The 23,871-nt window shown below is 38.4% G+C and overlaps 1 protein-coding gene across 1 annotated transcript in view; it reads left to right on the top strand.

The window, feature by feature from the left end:
* The first annotated feature begins 4,878 nt into the window (after window positions 1-4,878).
* Window positions 4,879-23,871, top strand: part of GC (GC vitamin D binding protein) — a 37,098-nt gene continuing 18,105 nt past the window's right edge. The window contains exons 1-3 of the mRNA XM_052642241.1: window positions 4,879-4,939; window positions 22,234-22,303; window positions 22,879-23,011. Of these exons, the coding sequence (XP_052498201.1) occupies window positions 4,882-4,939; window positions 22,234-22,303; window positions 22,879-23,011 (261 nt within the window). The 5' untranslated portion in view covers window positions 4,879-4,881. The remainder of the gene's footprint in view (window positions 4,940-22,233; window positions 22,304-22,878; window positions 23,012-23,871) is intronic.

The following is a 23,871-nucleotide window of genomic DNA, read 5'->3' as shown; positions in this document are numbered from 1 at the left end:
TGTGTTCCATAAACCACAAGCAGGTCAGCTGTATTAAATTTTAATATGCAAAAAGTACCCTACAGAGGTAAGTAGGATGAAGTCACAAACTTTAAACACAGGCATTTAGCTGAAGGGTTTTAAGTAGGGAAGCAATAGCATGGATCGTTTTGCATTTCAGATAATGACAGCAACAGAGGAAAGACTGGTCTAAAAGTATGTTAGTTAAGATGCTTTTAATTGCAAATAAATGCTGCTAGAGTAAGCTTATGTAAAGAAGGGACTTATCAGGATATTGGAATTTCTCATGGGAGTTGAGAAAAGCAAGGTGGTTGGGTTTTAAGAGTACCCTGCAATCAGGACTGCGCTCTGTGCCAACTCTGCACATTAGCTTTAAGGACATCACTTGACCAACATCCATTTCATCGGGTCATTTATCAGGGAAAGACAGTGACAATGCACTTCAACAGTGTTAAGAGAATCCACATGAAAACTTTCTTGCAAATGAAATAAATTTGAAGAAGTTCATTTCAACTGGAATACTATAACGGGAGAATTTTAAGCAGCCTGTCACAGCATAAAATGTTAAAAATTCTCTTTAGTTAAGTGCATAAGATCTAAGAATTCACTAAAAAAAGAAAAATGTGATAGCAAAAGAAATAAAGATGGGCTTTAACTAGCAATTTTGCCTAGAACTAGCTCTGTTTAGGGAAAAATTTACATTTCTTCTTAAGCCAGTGTTAAGATAAAGAGGCAGGAGATTTTTTCAAATAGGCGTTTTAACTGGTTATAATATTATATCAATGTCATGCATACAACAATCTATTTCGACTCTTGTATATTCTATTCTATTCTTTATGGGCAAAAAAAATCCTCTGAAATTCTACTGCTTAAATATTTAATAAGTGATTCTTTAAAAATAACTTTTTATTATGATTTTGAGTTGCTGCAACAGTGGCAGAAGATTTCACTTGGTCTTTTTTATCCTCCCTCAACTGAGCAACTGAACTGAACTGAACCCTCAATTAATAGAGTAGTCATGGCAACTTGAAGTGTCTCATTGAAGCCAATTATTTCTTCCCAGTGGAATCACTATAAGCCAACACCATTTAAAAGAACCAAGGAGTGTTATATAAATAAGACTGAGAAAAGTTTCATGTATTTTTCTATTAGCACGTGAGTGCCAATTTTCAGTTGGAAAAACAAACTTGGACAAGAGAATGCACTTGGCAGCTTGCATAGAGATTTCTCAAGAGGACACCTAAATGACGTTTTGCAACTCTTGCTCCATGTAGTTTATCATTAGACAAAAGTGGTAGATGTTATTGCAAAAGCAGAGATAAAGGTATAAATTTTTTAAACGAAAGAAGAGGCTGATCTTATATTGTAACAAAATAAATGGGAGCAACCTAATGTACCTTTAAGTAAACTGATCAGAAGATGAAATACTGTTAAATAAAAAACTCTAGAAAAGTAGATATGTGTATTATCTTTTTAAAAATAATTTATTTATCTACTGGATATGCTGGATCTTCATTGCTGCTCAATCTTTTCTCTAGTTGCAGAGAGCATGGGGTACTCCTAGTGGTGCCTGGGTTTTTCATTGCACTGGCTTCTCTTGTTGCAGAGTACTGGTTCAATAAATGTGGCGCATGGGCTTAACTGCTTTGCTCCACGTGGGATCTTCCCAATCCAGGGATCAAATCTGTGTCTCCTGCATTGACAGGCAGATTCTTTACCGCTGAACCAGTGACGCTTGACATGGATATTATCCTAAAAATGTAAACTATAATATGTTAATAGTCATTCTGAGTTCTAGGATTCTTAGTAATTTTTTTAAAAAAAATATTTATTTACTTTGGCTGCACCAGTTCTTGGCATGTGGGACATAGTTCCTTGACCAGGGATTAAACCCAGACTTCCTCCATTGGGAGCACAGCATCCCAGCCACTGGACTAGAGAGGAAGTCCCTCTTAATTACTTTTAAGTGCTTCAGTACTTGTTTATTTTCTGTTTCCAAATAATCAATAGTAAGACAAAAACACATTTGTAAATTAACTTGCAAAATAAACTAAGAGTTTGTTGCTGTTTAGTCACTAGTTGTATCTGACTCTTTGCAATCCCATAGACTACAACAGGCCAGATTTCCTTGTCTCCCGGATTTTGTTCAAATTCAAGTCCACTGAGTCAGTGATGCTATCCAACCATCTCATCCTCTGTCAACCCCTTCTCCTCCTGCCCTCAATCTTCCCCAGGATCAGGATTTTATCCAGTGAGCCAGCTCTTTGCATCAGGTGGTCAAAGTATTGGAACTTCAGCTTCACTATCAGTCCTTCCAATGAATATTCAGGACTGATTTCCTTTAGGATAGACTGGTTTGATCTCCTTGTGGTCCAAAAGACTCTCAAGAGTTCTCTCCATCTCCAATATTCTAAAGCATCAGTTCTTCAGTGCTCAGCCTTTTTTATGGTTCAACTGTCACATCCATACATAACTATGGTCATATCCATATGTAACTAGTCAAACCATAGCTTTGACTATATGGACTTTTGTTGGCAAAGGGATATCTCTGCTTTTTAATATGTTGTCTACATTTGTAATAGTTTTCCTTCCAAGGAGCCAGTGTCTTTTAATTTCACAGCTGCAATTACCATCTGCAATGATTTTGAAGCCCAAGAAAATAAAATCTGTCACTGTTTTCACTATTTTCCCTTCTATTTGCCATAAAGTTATGGGACTGGATGCCATAAAATGAAGAGTTTAGCCAAGGGAAAAGTTTTGAAGACTTGTGGTAGGCAGGCAGTTGATCTTTGAAAAGCATATAATTGGTCATTGACCAGTAAGACAATCTTCCCATCTGGCCTCTAGAAATATTTAATAAGTATCTTTCAGTCTCCTCTAGAACATGGATTTCCATTGGCTTTATTGAGATATCTCTGCTTTAATCTTGTTTTGTTATCTTTTCCATTTTCTGAACTTTCTAGACTCCCTTTTCTGAACTTAACACTCCATAATTTTCAATATAGATGGAGAAGCTGACTAAAAATGTAACTAGTTATGCAGTTTGAGAATTTCATGAAATATATCCAGGCAGTTCATCCTCAGTTACTAAGTTGGTATCAATATTCTCTACCACTCATCTGTGATGGTCCTAAGTCCAGGATATAGGCTGGCTTTAAGATTTTCTACTGAGTTCCAGGCCACATTAGTTTCATCAACCTTCTCAGTTATAAATTTCGAGAGCCAGTGAAGAGAATAGCTAGAATAATAGCAGTGGTTAACATTAATTCTAAGTGGTTAACGGACTTCCCTGGTGGCTCAGATGGTAAAAGCATCTGCCTACAATACGGGAGACCCGGGTTCGATCCCTGGGTGGGGAAGATCCCCTGGAGAAGGCAACGGCACCCTACTCCAGTATTCTTGCCTGGAAAACCCCATGGACAGAGGAGCCTGGAAGGCTGCAGTCCATGGGGTGCAAAGAGTCGGACATGACTGAGTGCATTAATGCATGCTACCTTGTGTTTGTTGTTATGGTTAATCCTGCACATCATTTTATTTCACTACAACACTGTTGTAACAAAAGTGCTAAGAGTTATCACCGCTTACATAGGTGAGAGGTAAGGCTTAGAGGAATAAAATGATTTCCCAAGGTTATACAACCAAATGAGAGCTGAGTAGGGATTTTATTCCAGAGCTGGTGTGCCCAAACCTTGAAGTGAAGTGAAGTGAAGTCACTCAGTTGTGTCCTACTCTTTGCGACCCCGTGGACTGCAGCCTGCCAGGCTCCTCGGTCCATGGGATTTTCCAGGCAAGAATACTGGAGTGGATTGCCATTGCCTTCTCCAGGGGATCTTCCCAACTCAGGGATCAAACCCGGGTCTCCCGCATTGTAGGCAGATGCTTTTACAGTCTGAGCCACCAGGGAAGTCCACCCAAACTTTATCTGACACCATTTCCTGAAAAGAGGACTACTGCAAGAACCAAATGCTGACTGATTCCAATGATGGAATGAACAGTAACTACCTGTGCCTCTCTGGGCAAGTCACAGAACTGGAGGTTTAGTTCTGTTATCTGCAAAATGAAGATAGTGGATTCTGCATTCTACAAGGCCAATCATGAACTCTCAAAGTTACATTATCCTAAAATATACTAGTTGTATAGCATTAGTAACAAGAACTTTAAATTAGCTCTAAGGAATCCAAGCTTTGCCACCATGATTTGGGGCAAACCATTTAACCTCCTCAGTTATTATCTACCTCACTTCAAGGGTTATTTCAATAAGTATCTCAGTGCTTTCAAAATATATGTGTAATGTAGCACATAAAGCACCATCCTATCATCGTCAATAAAATTTATAGCATTAAGATTATGGATTTGAGCAATTGTGATAAATTGGGTCCTCACTTTTCCCCCTTATTACTTAAACATCTAGTCAGCACTATTTTAAGATACTGTTTACTTGAAGTAGGTTTAAACAAAGAGAGACCTCAAGTTTCCATTTGTACACATGAGAAGAGGAGGGAATGTTCAAAGACAACACATAAAGGAGGAAGGGAAAACATACCCATAAATACACTAGATAAGCTTCAGTGAAAAGCAGCAATGGTGAGGGTGGGGGTATCTCTATATATCCTGATTCTTTAGCAGTTTGACAAAGTTAATGATTGAAATCTCCTAGATTTTCCAGTACATTTTCTCCAGCTTATCTATTTGCTTTGATTGATGGTACTTTATCTCTTGTGGCCCAAGGATGACTACCCTTGCTTCTGTGTAGAGATTAATAATTGATTAGTGCATAGCCGGGAATCTTAGTAAAAGGGAATTGGTTACTTTGGGCTGCCATTTTTTTAAACTAGGTAACCTACAGGAGAAGGAGGTGATACAGGACGTGGTGGCAGAAAAATGAAGAGGATCCTGGTTTTCCTCCTTGCTGTAGCCTTTGTGCATGCTCTAGAGAGAGGTAAGATTTCCAGTGCTGTGACCATTTGCAACAACTTTCACTAGTTTAATTTTGTTACCATTTAAAAGAGGGAGAGAGGGAAGAATAAAAGTGGGTTAACCTTCAATTCAGATGTGACTTATAGTTTTCTAATAGAATAGCCAAGAAGAATCTCATGAAAGAAAGAAAAGCTATATGATTTGTCATTTATCTTTCCCTACTTTCTTAATAACCAAGATCTAAGAAAATGGTTCAAAATTAGAATGTTTTTATTTGTTAAAAGAGAATGCAGAGGGAGGCTGTGATCCATCACTAAGCTTCGTTTTTCATTGGCATTGAGAGCACAATGTACCATATCAATGATGCATGAAGTCAACTGAGATTTTTTTTAACTTCTTCAAGGAATCCTCTATATGTAATATTTGAAACCACATTGTGGTTTCTAAAATATCTCACATAAAAGAACTTAACAGCTATGAAATATGACTATTAAGATCTTTGAGCTATATTTCTCATTAAGTTCATTTATCAACTAGTGTCTTCATCTTTGAGCAATATACAACTTTGTGGCAAGTTCCCAAGCTGCAAAATTCATAATCTGTCTTAATTTACTTCCTGGGTGATTCTTTAATGCTTATAAAAGGAATCTGCATTCATCCTGCTTTGAAAAGTTAAAATTTTCATGTAGTGCTGCCAGTTAACAGCTTTACCCAAGTCATATGTTAGAATTCATATGAACAACATTTAACCAGTGGAATAAAAGGTGTGTACCCCAGGAATCAGTTATTAACTGTGGCAAGAATAATCTTACTCCTGCCTTTCTTATTCTTTTACATTCACTTTTTAAGAAAATAATCTTCTTTTCTCATTCAAATTATTTTTAAATTTTGTCTTATTCATGTCTGTTACAAGACCTCTGAATAGCCCAGGTACCAAGGAACCCTGAAAGCCTATTCCTTTTCCGAGGGTTTCCCTGGGGCAAATCTGAGCCTGGAAAGTCCTCCTGAACTAGTTTCAGATCTGGATCTTCACAACACAGAAAGTCCAGTAATGGTTAAGTTCTGGGACTACATGTGAATGCCAGAATGTGCCACTTTGTTCTACTGACTCAGTGAGTGTACACTGGATTAACTTCAAACAGTTATAGTGCCTTGGAGAGTACCAGTATTCTGCAACCTCTTTTTCGACAACCTTTAGTATTCTCACAGATGCTAAAAACTTCAAGCCAGCTCCCTTGAACTGAACTTCACAATGAACTTGGTTAACTATGTGCCATAGTTCAGATGATGATGCCTGAGACATAAAATACATTTACCTAATAAATGTCCAATATTTGGTGACTGTAGTCCTGAGCCATCAGTCCTCGGTTCACCTGAGCATGACCCAAATACCAAGTCGATGGTTTACCTGAAAGCTAGGTGTGTTCACTCCTGGCAGGAAGTGTATGTATTAAAGTAATTGAAAGGAATTTTGGATACTGGAGGATTGGTTAGGGTTACAGTTCTCTCTGTCTAGTTCTTGAGAGTTGACTGATCACCCACCCAAAAAAAAAAAAAAAAAAAAACCCTTTTCCAAAGTGTATGTCCCTCAACACTCATTTTATAAAGAAGTTTCTATATCCAAATATATTTAAGAAATAAGCCATACATTAGTCCTTCTTGGCTGGTTTATGATCAACGTTTTTGATTTCTCAGAACTCATAAGACAACAAAACAAGAAGATTTAAGCCAGAGTTTCCCAGACATATGGGCTCTTTCCTAAAATGCCTATATCCTGTAGAAATAGTCTCTGGAAAACATCAGTTCTAAAATGTATACAGTATGAACATTAGCTCCAGTCAGGCCCATACTCGAATATCAAATAGCACAGAGGATTCAGTTCATAAGCCCTTGTATACATCTTGTGAGAGAAGGGCTTACCAAATATGCTAAATCTAAATGATATAATATCCACTGTAGCTACTCAGTGAGTGACAAGAAAATTATGTCCACCAATTGCCTCCACTTGGCTTCTGTATTCAAAACTGGATAAAGCACTAATCCAAATTGTATCTTTCCCTCTTATAAGAAACAAGCAAGAAGGCTACTATACACAGCTTCACAATCACCACAGAAATAATGCTACAAGAAATAAACCACTGCTGTTTATAAGAGCTGTTGGCAAGAACATTTTCCTTTTGCTTTAAGCATTTCATTCTCAGCATAGTTTTATTAAAGTGAAAGTAAAGTTGCTCAGTCATGTCTGACTCTTTGCGACCCCATAGACTGTAGCCTACCAAGCTCCTCTGTCCTTGGGATTTTCCAGGCAATAATAACGGAGTGGATTGCCATTTCCTTCTCCAAGGGATCTTCCAAACCCAGGGCTCGAACCTGGGTCTCTTACATTGTAGACAGACATTTTACCATCTGAACCACCAGGGAAATCCAAAGAATAATGAAGTGGGTTGCCATTCCCTTCTCTTAGGAGAGCTTTCTGACCCAGGAATTGAACCCTCGTCTCCCACACTGTAGGCAGACGCTTTACCGTCTGAGCCACCAGGGAAGTCAATTTTATTAAACATGATATCAAACAGCAAGAAGAAAGTAAATTTCCCTCAGTTTGCCGGGTAAGCTGTATTTTTCTCCCAGTTACCTGTCAAAACAATCCCAAGACAATATGGTTTAATCCAGTCTTCTTATCCACCACTGAATTATTCTTTCTCTTTTCTACAAGTTGACACCACTTCTTCAGTAGCCATGTGAAAAACAAAGTTGTCCTAAGTTTTATTAAGGAACATAGCTATACAGAATGCTAAAGAGAAGTAATTTAAAGCAAGTAGATATTCTAATTTCCCAGATATGTCTATATATTATCTCTGCAAAACAAACATAATGGTGACTAAGGAGGTGATACAGGATTTGAGATCTACATGACAAAGAGAAGACAGCTATGTAAATATCCAGAAGCATGTTTCAAGCAGAAGGAAGCCAGGTGCAAATGTCCTAGGCTAGGAACAAATAGGATCTGATCTAAGTTCACAAAGAAGCCCAAGTAAAAGCTTAAAGAGGCTTAGATGATAAGGGAAAGGAGGAAGAACTGAAGTCAGAGAAGAATCTAAACTCGATCATCGAAAGCAATGCTGACCTCCTTGGAAATCAATAGCAAAGTTATGCTTCATTGCTGTCAAGTGCAATGTCAGGTATGCACTCACCATCACAGCTGGGCTGTGGGGGTGTGTACACACACTTTAAAAGGTCACAAGCTTGATCTCTATAGGAAGAAGTTGAAATCATTAAAAAGGAACTGCTTGGCCGCCCTCTAGTATCTATGGTCATTTCGCATGGATCCCCCACTCTGTCTGCTCCAAGTTCACATATAGAGAAGGCTTCCCTGACCAACCTACCTACCAGTAGCACCTACTACATTTTTCTCTATTCCCTTACCCTGTCTTAGTCTCATTTTGCTTTTGTCTTTAGCACTCATCATCTTATCACCTGTTGTTCATTTGTTTTTCTGTAATGAAAATAAGATGTAAAATGTAAATTCCATGAAATCAAGAACATTTTTTGTTCCCAGATGGAATTCTCAGTTTTAAACACTACTTGCCATATAGTACATTCAGTAGACTTTTTTGTGTGTAAAATTGCAAAATTAAGGTTATTAGAGTATCCACCTCATAAAATAGTTTTGAGTATTTAAGGGAAATTAAGGGGCTTTCCTGATGGCTCAGTGGTAAAGAATCCACCTGCCAATGCAGGAGATGTAGGCTTAATCTCTGGGCCAGGAAGATCCCCTGGAGAAGGAAATGGCAACCCAACCCAGTATTCTTGCCTGGAGAACTCCATGGACAAAGGAGCCTGTGGGCTGCAGTCCATGGGATAGTAAAAGAGTCAGACATGATTTAGAGACTAAACAGCAACAACAAGAAATGTCAACTAAGACACATCATAGATATCCTAGAAGGAGTAAATTTTAAGTCTTTTTTTATTTTCATTATAAAGCACTGACACTAGATTTTATGCACTGAATAAAATAGCTAATAACTTATAATGTGCCAGATTAAATCTTGTAGATACATTCTTTTAAAATTACTAGAGTTAATCAATGAATATAGTAAAGTTGCAGGATATAAAATCAACACACAGAAATCCCTTGAATTCCTATACACTAATAATGAGAAAATAGAAAGAGAAATTAAAGAAACAATTCCATTCTCTATTGTAATGAAAAGAATAAAATACTTAGGAATATATCAACCTAAAGAAACTAAAGACTATAAAACTATAAAACACTGGTGAAAGAAATCAAGGAGGACACTAACAGATGGAGAAATATACCATGTTCATGGATCAGAAGAATCAATATAGTAAAAAGGAGTAAACTACCCAAAGCAATCTATAGATTCAATGCAATCCCTATCAAGCTACCAATGGTATTTTTCACACAGCTAGAACAAATAATTTCACAATTTTTATGGAAATACAAAAAACCTCGAATAGCCAAAGCAATCTTGGGAAAGAAGAATGGAACTGGAGGAATCAACCTGCCTGACTTCAGGCTCTACTACAAAGCCACAGTCATCAAGACAGTATGGTACTGGCACAAAGACAGAAATATAGATCAATGGAACAAAATAGAAAGCCCAGAGATAAATCCACCCACCTATGATTATAGAGTGGAATTGAGAAATAGATTTAAGGGCGTAGATCTGATACAGAGAGTGCCTGATGAACTATGGAGTGAAGTTCGTGACATTGTAGAGGAGACAGGGATCAAGACCATCCCCATGGAAAAGAAATGCAAAGAATCAAAATGGCTGTCTGGGGAGGCCTTACTAATAGCTGAGAAAAGAAGAGAAGTGAAAAGCAAAGGAGAAAAGAAAAAATATAAGCATCTGAATGCAGAGTTCCAGAGAATAGCAAGAAGAGATAAGAAAGCCTTCTTCAGTGATCAATGCAAAGAAGTAGAGGAAAAGAACAGAATGGGAAAGACTAGAGATCTCTTCAAGAAAATTAGAGATATCAAGGGAATATTTCATGCAAAGATGGGCTTGATAAAGGACAGAAATGGTATGGACCTAACAGAAGCAGAAAATATTAAACAGAGGTGGCAAGAATACACAAAAGAACTGTACAAAAAAGATATTCATGACCTGGATAATCACGATGGTGTGATCACTCATCTAGAGCCAGATATCCTGGAATGTGAAGTCAAGTGGGCCTTAGAAAGCATCACTACGAACAAAGCTGGTGGAGGTGATGGAATTCCAGTTGAGCTATTTCAAATCCTAAAAGATGATGCTGTGAAAGTGCTGCACTCAATATGCCAGCAAATTTGGAAAACTCAGCAGTGGCCACAAGACTGGAAAAGGTCAGTTTTCATTCCACTCCCAAAGAAAGGCAATGCCAAATAATGCTCAAACTACCACACAATTGCACTCATCTCACATGCTAGTAGAGCAATGCTCAAAATTCTCCAAGCCAGTCTTCAGAAATACGTGAACTGTGAACTTCCAGATGTTCAAGCTGGTTTTAGAAAAGGCAGAGGAACCAGAGATCAAATTGCCAACATTCGCTGAATCATAGAAAAAACAAGGGAGTTCCAGAAAAACATCTATTTCTGCTGTATTGGCTAGGCCAAAGCCTTTGACTGTGTGAATCACAATAAACTGTGGAAAATTCTGAAAGAGATGGGAATACCAGACCACCTGACCTGCCTCTTGAGTAATCTGTATGCAGGTCAGGAAGCAACAGTTAGAACTGGACATGGAACAACAGACTGGTTCCAAATAGGAAAAGGAGTACGTCAAGGCTGTATATCGTCACCCTGCTTATGTAACTTATATGCAGAGTACATCATGAGAAACACTGAGCTGGAAGAGACACAAGCTGGAATCAAGTTTGCCAGGAGAAATATCAATAACCTCAGATAAGCAGATGACACCACCCTTATGGCAGAAAGTGAAGAGGAACTAAAAAGCTTCTTGATGAAAGTGAAAGATGAGAGTGAAAAAGTTGGCTTAAAGCTCAACATTCAGAAAACGAAGATCATGGCATCTGGTCCCATCACTTCACGGGAAATAGGTGGGGAAACAGTGGAAACAGTGTCAGACTTTATTTTGGGGGGCTCCAAAATCACTGCAGATGGTGACTGCAGCCATGAAATTAAAAGACGCTTACTCCTTGGAAGAAAAGTTATGACCAACCTAGATAGCATATTCAAAAGCAGAGACATTATTTTGCCAACTAAGGTCTGTCTAGTCAAGGCTATGGTTTTCCTAGTGGTCATGTATGGATATGAGAGTTGGACTGTGAAGAAAGCTGAGCGCTGAAGAATTGATGCTTTTGAACTGTGATGTTGGAGAAGACTCTTGAGAGTCCCTTGGACTGCAAGGAGATCCAACCAGTCCATTCTGAAGGAGATCAGCCCTGGGATTTCTTTGGAAGGAATGATGCTAAAGCTGAAACTCCAGTACTTTGGCCACCTCATGCGAAGAGCTGACTCATTGGAAAAGAGTTTGATGTTGGGAGGGATTGGGGGCAGGCGAGGAAGGGGACGACAGAAGATGAGATGGCTAGATGGAATCACTGACTCGATGGACGTGAATCTGAGTGAACTCCGGGAGTTGGTGATGGACAGGGAGGCCTGGCATGCTGCAATTCTTGGGGTCGCAAAGAGTTGGACACTACTGAGTACTGAACTGATTTGATGGACACCTTATCTTTGTCAAAGGAGGCAAGAATATACAATGGAGAAAAGACAATCCCTTTAACAAGTAGTGCTGGGAAAACTGGTCAACCACTTGTAAAAGAATGAAACTAGAACACTTTCTAACACCATACACAAAAATACACTCAAAATGGATAAAAGATCTAAATGTAAGATCAGAAACTATAAAACTTGTAGAGGAAAACACAGGCAAAACACTCTCTGACATAAATCATAGCAGGATCCTCTATGACCCACCTCCCAGAATATTGGAAATAAAGGCAAAAATAAACAAATGGCACCTAATTAAAATTAAAAGCTTCTGCACAACAAAGGAAACTATAAGCAAGGTGAAAAGACAGCCTTCTGAATGGGAGAAAATAATAGCAAATGAAGCAACTGACAAAGAACTATTCTCAAAAATATACAAGCAACTCCTCCAGCTCAATTCCAGAAAAATAAATGACCCAATCAAAAAATGGGCCAAAGAACTAAACAGACATTTCTCCAAAGAAGACATACAGATGGCTAACAAACACATGAAAAGACGCTCAACATCATTCATTATCAGAGAAATGCAAATCAAGACCACAATGATGTAGCATCTCACGCCAGTCAGAATGGCTGCAATCCAAAAGTCTACAAGCAATAAATGCTGGAGAGGGTGTGGAGAAAAGGGAACCCTCTTACACTGTTGGTGGGAATGCAAACTAGTGCAGCCACTATGGAGAACAGTGTAGAGATTCCTTTAAAAACTGGAAATAGAACTGCCTTATGACCCAGCAATCCCACTGCTGGGCATACACACCGAGGAAACCAGAAATGAAAGAGATACATGTAGCCCAATGTTCATCGCAGCACTGTTTATAATAGCCAGGACATGGAAACAACCTAGATGTCCATCAGCAGATGAATGGATAAGAAAGCTGTGGTACATATACACAATGGAGTATTCTCAGCCATTAAAAAGAATACATTTGAATCAGTTCTAACGAGGTGGATGAAACTGGAGCCGATTATACAGAGTGAAGTAAGCTAGAAAGAAAAACACCAATACAGTATACTAACGCATATATATGGAATTTAGAAAGATGGTAATGATAACCCTGTGTGCGAGATACCAAAAGAGACACAGATATATAGAACAGTCTTTTGGGCTCTGTGGGAGAGGGAGAGGGTAGGATGATTTGGGAAAATGGCATTGAAACATGTATAATATCATGTAAGAAATGAATCACCAGTCCAGGTTTGATGCAGGATACAGGATGCTGGGGGCTGGTGCACTGGGATGACCCAGAGGGATGGAACAGGGAGGGAGGTGGGAGGGGGGTTCAGGATGGGGAACACGTGTACACCTGTGGTGGATTTATGCTGATGTATGGCAAAACCAATATAATATTGTAAAGTAATTAGCCTCCAATTAAAATAAATAAATTTAAATTAAAAATAAAATAAAGTCTTTTAGATACATTAGCTTCATCCTTTCAATACCATGATGAGCTCAGTACTGTTATACCCATTTTATAAATGGGAAAATTGAGGAAAATATGGGTTAAGTAACTTATCCAAAATAACTGAGCTAGTAATTGGCAGAATCCGAATTTTACATTAGTTCATTGGGTTTACAAATGCTCACAATCATTGCTTCCCTGCCTCTCATGAGACATGTAGCTGAAACAGTCTTTAACTAATCTTAGGACAAGTATACGAGAGAACCAGTCATTAACACTGATTTAGGGGAAAGTGAGTGGAATTCATTCTGTCCACCAAGGTCATCCACAATTGATCCAAACCTCAGTTCATCCCTATACCATGAAACCGGCTCTGTCTTCTAAACTTCCCTATTTTTAGGGCACTATCACCTCTAAGCCAACTATGTTCAGTCTTGTAGAGCATTGTTGGATTTTATTCTATCCATTTGTTAATCCATACTCAATCACTTCTATATTTTAAATATTTTAGCCCTGAAATATATCAGCCTTACACAGAGCCTCTTCAGTGTTCCCTTTTGTCTGTCACCCTTGCCTTCTGCATATCTCTAGTTCTTAACACCTGGGAACACTCTTATCTGCATGCTAAGTTGCTTCCCAGTCATGTCCAACTCTTTGTGACTCTATGGACTGTAGCCCACCAGGTTCCTCTGTCCATGGGATTCTCCAGGCAAGAATACCAGAGTGGGTTGCCATGCCCTCCTCCAGGGGATCTTCCCAACCCAGGGATCAAACCCACATCTCGTACATCTCCTGTATTGGCAGACAGCTTCTTTACCAGTACAGTTCCATTTCCTTATATTCTCCTTGTGCAGGTTCTTGCTCCCCTTCATCTAGCTATTGTAATGGCTTCCCTAACAAAAACCCTACCTCCCATCACTTCCCCAAACAATTCAAACTAAAAAACAATGCAAAATTTGGCATAATGTGGTAAGTAGAAATCAAAACTGAATTATTTCCAAAGTAAAATCACTACTGAGGGGCTAATGAAATGATACTGATGGAATAGACATAAATTTGAGCAAACTCCAGGAGATAGTTGAGGACAGAGGAGCCTGAAGTGCTATCGTCCATGGGGGTCACAAAGAGTTGGGCACAACTTACCACCTGAAAAACAACAATGAAACAATAGGGATGAACATGCATAGCTGCAGCTAGTGGGATTCTAGGAATCAGACTGTCTTATACAAATCCACAAACAATTCTGGTATCTGTTTGGAGTCACCTAATGGTGGGTACAATCTCAGGCTTAAATAGGCTGTATGGTAGGCAGAAAGAGCATCCTCCAAAAATGTCAATGTCAAAATGCCTGGAACCTGCAAAAACTCTAGCTTACATCACAAAGGGGAATTAAGGTTGCAGGTAGGATAAAGGTTGCCAATCAGCTGTTCTTAAAACAGAAAAATGCAGAAAGTATTATCTGAGTAGGGCCAATGCAATCACAAGAGAGAAACAGAAGAGAATCAGTCAGAGGAAGACATGCTAAGGAGAAAAGGCACAGAGAGGTACAAAGTCGCCAGTTTTGAAAATGGAGGAAGGGGCTCTTGAGCCCAGAAGCATGGGTGTCTAGAGGCTGGAGCAGGCAAGGAAATGGATTCTCTCCTAGAGCCTCCAAAGCAAAAAGAATTCTTAAAGAGGTAGGAATACCAGACCACCTGACCTGCCTCCTGAGAAATCTGTAGGAAGGTCAAGAAGTGACAGTTAGAACTGGACACGGAACAACAGACTGGTTCCAAATCAGGAAAGGAGTATGTCAAGACTGTATATTGTCACCCTGCTTATTTAACTTATATGCAGAGTACATCGTATGAAATGCCACAATAGATGAAGCACAAGCTGGAATCAAGATTGCTGGGAGAAATATCAATAATTTCAGATATGCAGATGACACCACCCTTATGGCAGAAAGCGAAGAACTGAAGAGCCTCTTGATGAAAATGAAAGAGGAGAGTGAAAAAGTTGGCTTAAAGCTCAACATTCAGAAAACTAAGATCATGACATCCGGTCCCATCATTTCATGGCAGATAGATGAGGAAACAATGGAAACAGTGAGAGACTTTATTTTGGGGGGGAGTGCTCCAAAATCATTTGTAGATGGTGACTGCAGCCATGAAATTAAAAGATGCTTGCTCCTTGGAAGAAAAGCTATGACCAACCTAGATTACATATTAAAAAGCAGAGACATTACTTTCCTAACAAAGGTTCATCTAGTCAAACCTATGGTTTTTCTAGTAGTCATGTATGGATGTGAGAATTGGACCATAAAGAAAGCTGAGCACCAAAGAATTGATGCTTTTGAAGTGTTGGAGAAGACTCTTGAGAGTCCCTTGGACTGCAAGGAGATCCAACCAGTCCATCCTAAAGGAAATCAACCCGAAATATTCATTGGAAGGACTGATGCTGAAGCTGAAACTACAATACTTTGGCCAGTTGATGTGAAGAACTGACTCATTTGAAAAGACGCTGATACTGGGAAAGACTGAACGCAGGAGGAGAAGGGGATGACAGAGGGTGAGATGGTTGGATGACATCACTGACTCGAAGGACATGAGTTTGACCAAGCTCTAGGAGTCGGTGATGGACAGGGAAGCCTGGAATGCTGCAGTCCATGGGGTCGCAAAGAGTCAGACACAACTGAGCAACTGAACTGAACTAGAGCCTCCAGAAGAACAGAGCCCTGCTGACACCTTGATTTTAGCCCCGTGAGATCCGTGTCAGACTACCCAACCAAAATATTAGGTAGTAAGTGTAAGCCATTAAGTGTGTGGTAATTTATTACCATAGCAAAAGAAATACGGCACTGTAGGTTTCCAGGCCCTGTGACTTCCCAAAGGAAAGAGTCAATGAATGAAAGCATCTCACTTTTGATAGATTACAGTTTTATTGACCAGATCCGGGGGGAGTTGTCCAGGAGGTAACTGGGATACATGTTACCTCTATTCCCTGATTCCTAGGAGTTTGGTTTTTACCTTCTCTACCATTTTCCTCTGGCTAGAAAGTAATTTAGCCTACCACCTGAGAGAAGGACTGCAGCAAGTTATATGGGATCCTGATCACAAGGCATATAAATTGTATTTCATACTATGAACTGTCAGTAGATTTTTACCATGAGAAGGACTGCTAACATTCATTGAGTTTTAACCATGTTTTGTTGTGGTTCAGTTGCTTAGTTATGTCAGACTCCTCGCAACCCCATGGACTGCAGCATGCCAAGCCTCCCTTGCCCTTCACTATCTCCCAGAGTTCACTCAAACTCATGTCTATTGAGTCGGTGATGCCATCCAACTGTCTCCTCCTCTGTTGCCCCCTTCTCTTCCTGCCTTCAATCTTTCCCAGCATCAGGATCTTTTCCAATGATTTGGCTCTTCGCACTAGGTGGACAAAGTATTGTAGCTTCAGCTTCAACATCAGCATCAGTCCTTCGAATGAATATTCAGGGTTGATTTCCTTTAGGATTGACTGGCTTGATCCCCTTGCAGTCCATATTAGGCAGGAGATGCGCTATATATTTTTACATAAATTAACATATTTCATAGAACAGCCTTAATAACAAGGTACTATTTCACTTAGATCCTAAGATTACTCTTCCTTGAATACAACTCCAAGTTGTTCATGCCTGTACATGAATGTATTTCAGTAAATACCCCATTATCTTAAAAAAATAAGTAAAACTTTGGTGATCACCTTTTCTAGTATTTAAGTCCCTTACTTCAGTTTTATTGGATTATTCATTCTCCAGATATGCTTGATTTTCTAAACTTCAGATTTTTTTTTCATGTTGTTCTCTCTACTTAAAATTCCTCTCCCAATTCATTTATCCCTGTTAACATCTTGCCCATCATTCATGGTCCACTTTAAGTGATAGTTCCTTCCACAAGTCTTTCTAAAGGCTCTCTTCCATTCCAGGAGTTCATATGCTTTGTTTCAATGTCTTCTATGGCAACGATCACCATTGCTGCTACTGGTATTGTGGTCTTATTCTTATCTATCAGACCTCGATTCCTTAAGTATTGGTGGCTTTCAAATTTCTTATATGGTGCTTTATCATGTTATTTATTCTTATGCTGTTTTAAAAACCAAGACCTGTAATGCATTCTAAGTTTCCAAGTCAGGATACCAAAGACAACACTGTCACTCATGCCAAAGGCGGGAAAAGGAAACTTGCCCCTTTATCTTCACCTCTGCAAAAGCCTTTGTAGATGACAAGGTGCTCAATTCGTGAAGTAAAGGAGAGGTGAAATGAGGTGCATGAAGGAAGAATGCCTCCTTTGGGACTTTGGTGAATGTAGCATCTCTATGGGCTACCACCCATGTTGAACCCAAAGATAACACATTTGAGTGAGTCTATGAGGCCATCCTCTACTACAATTGTAGTATCTGGGCAGCTGACCCATTGCTATGCTATCTTCTACTATTTGTGAATTTTCAACATCTGAATTGTTCCATTGATGGCAGCATAAGAGTTACAGTTAATTTCTTCTAGGTTAGTCAGTAGAAGTCATGTAGAACTCTAGGTTCAGTGTTAAAAAGAATTTAATTTCTGCCAATTGACTTAAACTCAAAACAACATACCTACCAGCAAATATCAGTATGAAACCAGATCAATGGGTTAGATAATAATGATTTAAAATGTCAATGGAAATGAGCCCCCCTCCCAAGAAATCTGGGGATAAAATGAAATAAAAGTACTAATTTGATTACCACTTCTCCATTGACAGTGTTTTTAGTGACATCTCAGTTTCTTGTGATTTTTTTCCTTTAATTTCAATAAACAGGGCAACTTCCTAAATTACCCAACAATGTTTAATTTCTCAACTAAAACCACTACTGTGAATATCTAGCCCAACTAGTCCAAATGAATAGTACAAACCTTATCCTTTAAGTCTAAAAGAATAAAATAAAAGCATGAGTATACTGACCTTTTCTGACATAGATGAGTCTGTCAGTGCAGAATGGAAATAAAAATGTCAAAGGAATAAAAATGCAAAAATGTAAATGCCCAACAGCTCTGGAAGCCCATGATTCTCCAGAACATAACAGGAAAATAGCAACTTAAGACAGTTCTTAGCATCCTGCTTGTTTTGTTTTGTTTTTAGTTCAATTCAGTATTATTTAGGCTCTAACCATAGCTACTGCTATATAGCTTTTCTAGAGGATCAATATGGTTTTAGAGAAAGATTATAACAATAGTTAAAACAGTCAAAATACCTAAAGTTTGTATCACCACAGTGAGTATCATGTCATCTATCCCCACTAGAGTAAAAGTTCCACAAGGGCAAGGTCATGTCTATTTTGCTCTTTATTGTATATTTAGTACTGAACCCAATGCCTGGCACAGAGTAAGTCCTCAAGACATGTCTGTCCCATGTATGAACAAGTATTGTCAGCTGTGTTGAGAAAGGTGAGAGATGCATAAAGCAAGAAAGATTTCCCAAAAGTAAACCAAATGTTTCAGAATCCCAGAATGAGGCACAAGTTACCAGAATGTTTTGCAATACAGATAGAAAAGGGGCGTGCTACTGCAAAAAGCAATTCTGTTAAGGACATTTGTAAACACTGAGTGCTGAGGAATCAGGATGTGAAAATGATTTTCCAGCGTCACCAGGATTATGCCAATATTTACCAGAGCTGCCTCAAAGTCCAGACTGTCCTCTTCCTAGCCACATGACACATGAAAGAACACAATATGTCATTTGAAATTCATTTGATATAGGGTTTAATCATATGAATCAAAGTGAGCTCAACTGCTGTGAAAACATTATGCAGTATTCCATGGAATAAGGAATCAATTCATAATAAATTGCATTTCAAATCAACTTCACTATTTGTTACTTTTTAGAAGATGAAAAAGTGATTAGCATACTCACTTAGCCAGTTAAGCTCCAGATCTTCTCTTTGAATAAATGAATTTTTTTTTTTGGTCAGAAATATTTAGAGTAATCCACCTAAAAGATACACAGTGTAACAGCTTCCTCTACGGGTTACTTTTGTAAGAGCAGTTTTATCTTATATTTTAAATTTCTTCAGTGCCTCTTTTGGGCTTTTCCCCTTGCTTCTGTCTTGCCCAAGGCTGAATATTCCAAGCAAACATGGTTCCAAAACCATTTTAAGTCTTGTGTAGTTGATCTAGCTTCTCAGTTTTCTGTCATTCTAACTAATAATAGTTATCATTCTAACTAAAAATACACATGGATTCCAATGTGCTTCTGTACAGACACGGTTGACTTAATTAAAGCTGTTTAAACTACTGCTTAAACAGTAGTGTCAGCTTGCACTACATTCACATGCGCTCACCTTCTCAACACACTGAGTGAAACTCTGCTCCCTTAGTGAAGTGAGAAACCAGGAAAGCTAGAAATAAAATAGTTCCTTAAACGTTCAGAGGCGTCCCCACTTCATGCAGGCTCTCATTTTGCATTTTATTGACTGGTCACAATAAAACAAAAATGACCTCTGAAGTTTTATAGGGAGAGTTTATTAAACAAAGTTAGCCTGTTTGCATTGAGAATAAATGAGTTCTTATTCCAGCTATGTTTTGCTGTAGCTTGAAATGATAAGCTTTGGAAAAAAGATTCTATATAATTTCTTACTCTTACTATTTCAAGAAGGGGTGACTTTGTAATTTTTAGAAGTGACCTGGAAGATCATGAGGATACAATTGTGTACTAAATCCAGGAATCTATAATGTATGTATGCACGCATACTTAGTCACTTGGTTGTGTCCGACTCTTTGTGACCCCCATGAACTGTAGCCCACCTGGCTCCTCTATCCATGGGATTTTTCAGGCAAGAATACTGGAGTGGGTTGCCATTTCCTTCTCCAGGGGATCTTCCCAACCCAGGGACTGAACCTGAGTCTCCTATGTTTCCTGCATTGCAGATGGATTATTTACCCACAAAGTTATCGGGGAAGCCCCCAATATACTGTTATTTAAACTCCGTTTCAATATTTCAAGGACAAAACAAACTCGCTTCAAAGAGCTGTTCATCATTTCTGTTATTAATTAGCCACAGCTATAAAATTCTCTTACACTGAACTAAAGTCTACTGTCAGCCATTTCTCTCAGCTCTACCCAGGAATAACAAATGTTGTTGGCATCCTCATACTACCTCTTCTGTCCTTATAGGAGGACAGCTGTATCCTAAATTCTTTCCCTCTGTGCCCTAATCTTCAGTCCCACCAGATACCATTAATGATTAACAGAAAATTCCTGCTTTATTTTGACCTTTTGAAACTGACAATACCCAACCTTGTAAATGAGTTACTAAATTACAGGAAATGTACTAGACGTGAAGGTTTTCAGATAGTCAATAGAGTAGAAAAAGCTGCTGTCAATCCTAGTGTTTTATCCTAGTTTCCAAGATAACGTGATATTTGATTATGCAGGGTTTTATCCACTTTGTGATTTTGATGGTATCTGAGTTAATCCCTTATTACAAAATGACACTTAAGAAAGCTTTTGTCCCTCAATTCTGACTTCTCACCTTAGATATATACTCTAAACAGTTCACCTGAAAGACTTAGGATGCAACAGCTTCCTCTATGAGCAGTTTTCACAGAAATCAGGCATTTTCACCAGTAATTCAAACAAACCCCTAAAGAGAGTCTTTTTTAAAGGGAAAAAAACAGTCTTCCCCGGTCAGTATCCAACCACTACCACCTCCACTCTAAATCATAAAACAAGAATTTCTACATATAAGCAATATATGATATAAAATAGATAACTAATAAGAACTTACTGTATAGCACAGAGAACTCAATACTCTGTAATGACTTATATGGGAAAATGATCTAAAAATAGAGTAAATATATGTATAACTGATTTACTTTGCTGTACACCTGAAACTAACACATCATTGTAAATCAACTATATTCCAATTTAAAAATAAGAATTTCTACCCTGTGTTATATATATTTATTCTTCCATGGAGTTGAGGCAAGGACATCTAGGTGGTAAAAGGCACACCAGTAGTTGCCATCATATCACCCAAGATGGATTTTCCAACATTTAAATCCAGGAGGATGAATTATTAAACATCAGAACAGTTTAGAATAGAAACTGGGCCATTTATGAACTTATTTTTTTTAATATACTTATTTTTCAAAATATTGGGAAATTTCCTAGACTTACTTGAATGAATGGTGAATCAGGGACAAATATTGACTGCCTTCCCTGTGTTCTCCTACTGTATATATAATAGGTATGTTGAAAACATGGGTCTCACCGTCAACAAAGTACTCATTCCCTGTGGGAACTATCTCTTCCCAACCACTTGGAGGGACTTGAAAGTAGGACTTTTATTTTTCTGATCACACAATTTAGGTCTTATGGTCCTTTTGAACCTCAAAATAACCACCTTATAACAGTCATGGAAATTTCTGGTTAGTTTAATCATCAAAAATTTGTAAATTGAAATGTGTTCCTTTTTATGGATGAGTAGTATTCCGCTGTATATATGTACCACAGCTTTATTCATTCATCTGTCAGGGAGTAGGAAAGGGTGAAAGATGGGAGGGAGGTTCAAGAGGGAGAGGACATATGCATACCTATGGCTAATTCATGTTGACATATGGCAGAAACCAAACCAATTTTGTAAAACACTTATCCTTCAATCAAAAATAAATTTTTTAAAAATTGTAAATTCATTTAAAGTGGGACGTTTGATTCCCCCAGGTGATTTGTATTTCAATCTTGTTGCCTTTAGTGGCAAAGGGGATGATATTCACTCCTCTGCCTGTTCTCCTCTCCTTCATCCTACTCTCTAGGCTGCTTTTAGTTCCTCCAGGGTTAACACAAGGGAAAAAGAAGCCATCAGAAAAGGTAAGCAGCAGCAAATCTCATTCAGTGGGATTGGTGAGGTAGCATTCCTTTCTCTGGTTACAGATGTTCAGAGTTAACACATTCTTTTTGTGGGTTCTTTGGATATCTCTTTCCCCATCATCCCTGGTGATCACTCGCATCATCTGGCAACTTAAGATTGGCCCTTTGATTTTCAAATTGTCTGCATCTGCACAAAGGCATCCTACTGTTGGTAGCCTACTGCCTTCTAGATAAATGTCTCCCCTTTGTATATGCACATTTAATGGAACATTCATTTAAAGAGGAAAGATTCAATTTTTCTATTTCTGATTGTTAGGTCGAGATTATGAGAAAGATAAAGTCTGCAAGGAACTTGCCAGCCTGGGAAAAGAAGACTTCACATCTTTGTAAGTATGATGTACTCTTTCACTTCCTGGTTACCTGACCTTGAGTGAAGCTCAGTGTGAGCTAACTTCAATTCAGCTTCAGTGGCTAAACTGAGCTCCATTAAGATTAAGAGGATAGAGTCCCAGGGTCAAAGTGGGCAGAGACGTTAGGCATATGGAGGCCATCCAAAGATTCAAGCTGAACTACCACTACCATGGCCTGAGAATTTGTTGTAAGTTTACCAATGAATTGAGAGCAAGCATAGTTTTCTAAGGTGAATTAAAAGGCAGCAGTACATGCTACGACTATGGCAAACAGCATAACAAGGTCAAGAACAGGTTCATTCAGAGAAGCTTGAGAGAGGAAAGAACATGAGGCTGGTTTGATGGAACCCCTCAACTCCATCTTCTACTGCTTTACAAGATGAGGTTTTGTTCTAAGTGAACCTTTTTTCAAAGTCAATGTCCTATTTTTATTGGTCAAGAACATGTGTGCAAAATTCCACTAAAAAAAACAATGGAAGAGAATTCATATTAAAATATGCACAAACATGAAGACTTTTAAAAATTCTGAGTATGTTCATTTTTCTCCTCAGGTCAATGGTTCTATACAGCAGAAAATTTCCCAGCGGCACCTTTGAACAGATCAGCCATCTTGTGAACGAAGTTGTCTCCTTAACAATAACCTGCTGTGCTGAAGGGGCTGATCCTGACTGCTATGACAACAGGGTAGGGATATGTGGTTGGCCTCATCTGTTGTGGCCCATAGAACAGAGTCGAGATAGGCCTTAACATCATATCTTGGGGAAATCTCAGACACCAACCCACCTACTCCAAGTTTAGGGGAAATACCAAACCTATTATCTCAGAACTAAAATTTATTCTAGTATAGCGAATCAGTTTTGCCCGTTGGTCCTACAAGTTTCAAAGAGAAAACTGGAGTGTAATTCATGAACCTCCTGAAATAATTCTCATATTCTGTATCTCTTAGAAGCCTACCAATACGCATACCTGTATCATGCCAAGACTGATACCAACTGCCCTGGAAAAACTTAGCATTGGTTTCAAACTATTTTGGGGTTCAAAAATTGCCCTATATAAACACACACACTAAGTTCTGCATTTTCTCCATTAGAGTATATCTGCAGAAATTTAAAATGCTGAAATGACAGTTTTCAAAATATAGACAATAGCTAAAAAAGATGAGACTACACGTGTTTCTAGCAATTTACTGATACTGTCATCAGGCCAAATAAAAATGGCATCTAACTACATCTTGATAAATGCCTCTATAGGCAAATATCTCCCTGATCAAAGCTGCAGCAGTTAGCCAACAGAAACAATGTTCCAAAGATCTGATTAGAATATATTCTACACAGTGACTGTTACCCATTAATTGCTTTATCTGGCCCTTATCTACTTTCTAAGAATTTTAACATTTTCTCCCATAAACCACAAAAGCACAGTATTTCAACCCTACTTTCTGCACTATGTTAAAATAAACAAGCAAGATACCAATTGTAATCAAAACAGAGCACATTTTTATTTCCAATTTATTTTATATTTTTGCTAACCCATTCATTGACCAA

The sequence above is a fragment of the Budorcas taxicolor genome, chromosome 6 (genome assembly GCF_023091745.1).
Source record: "Budorcas taxicolor isolate Tak-1 chromosome 6, Takin1.1, whole genome shotgun sequence".
In the NCBI taxonomy this organism is placed as follows: Eukaryota; Metazoa; Chordata; class Mammalia; order Artiodactyla; family Bovidae; genus Budorcas; species Budorcas taxicolor.
Note: the sequence above shows the minus strand (reverse complement) of the source record. Positions and strands in the feature narration are given on the sequence as shown.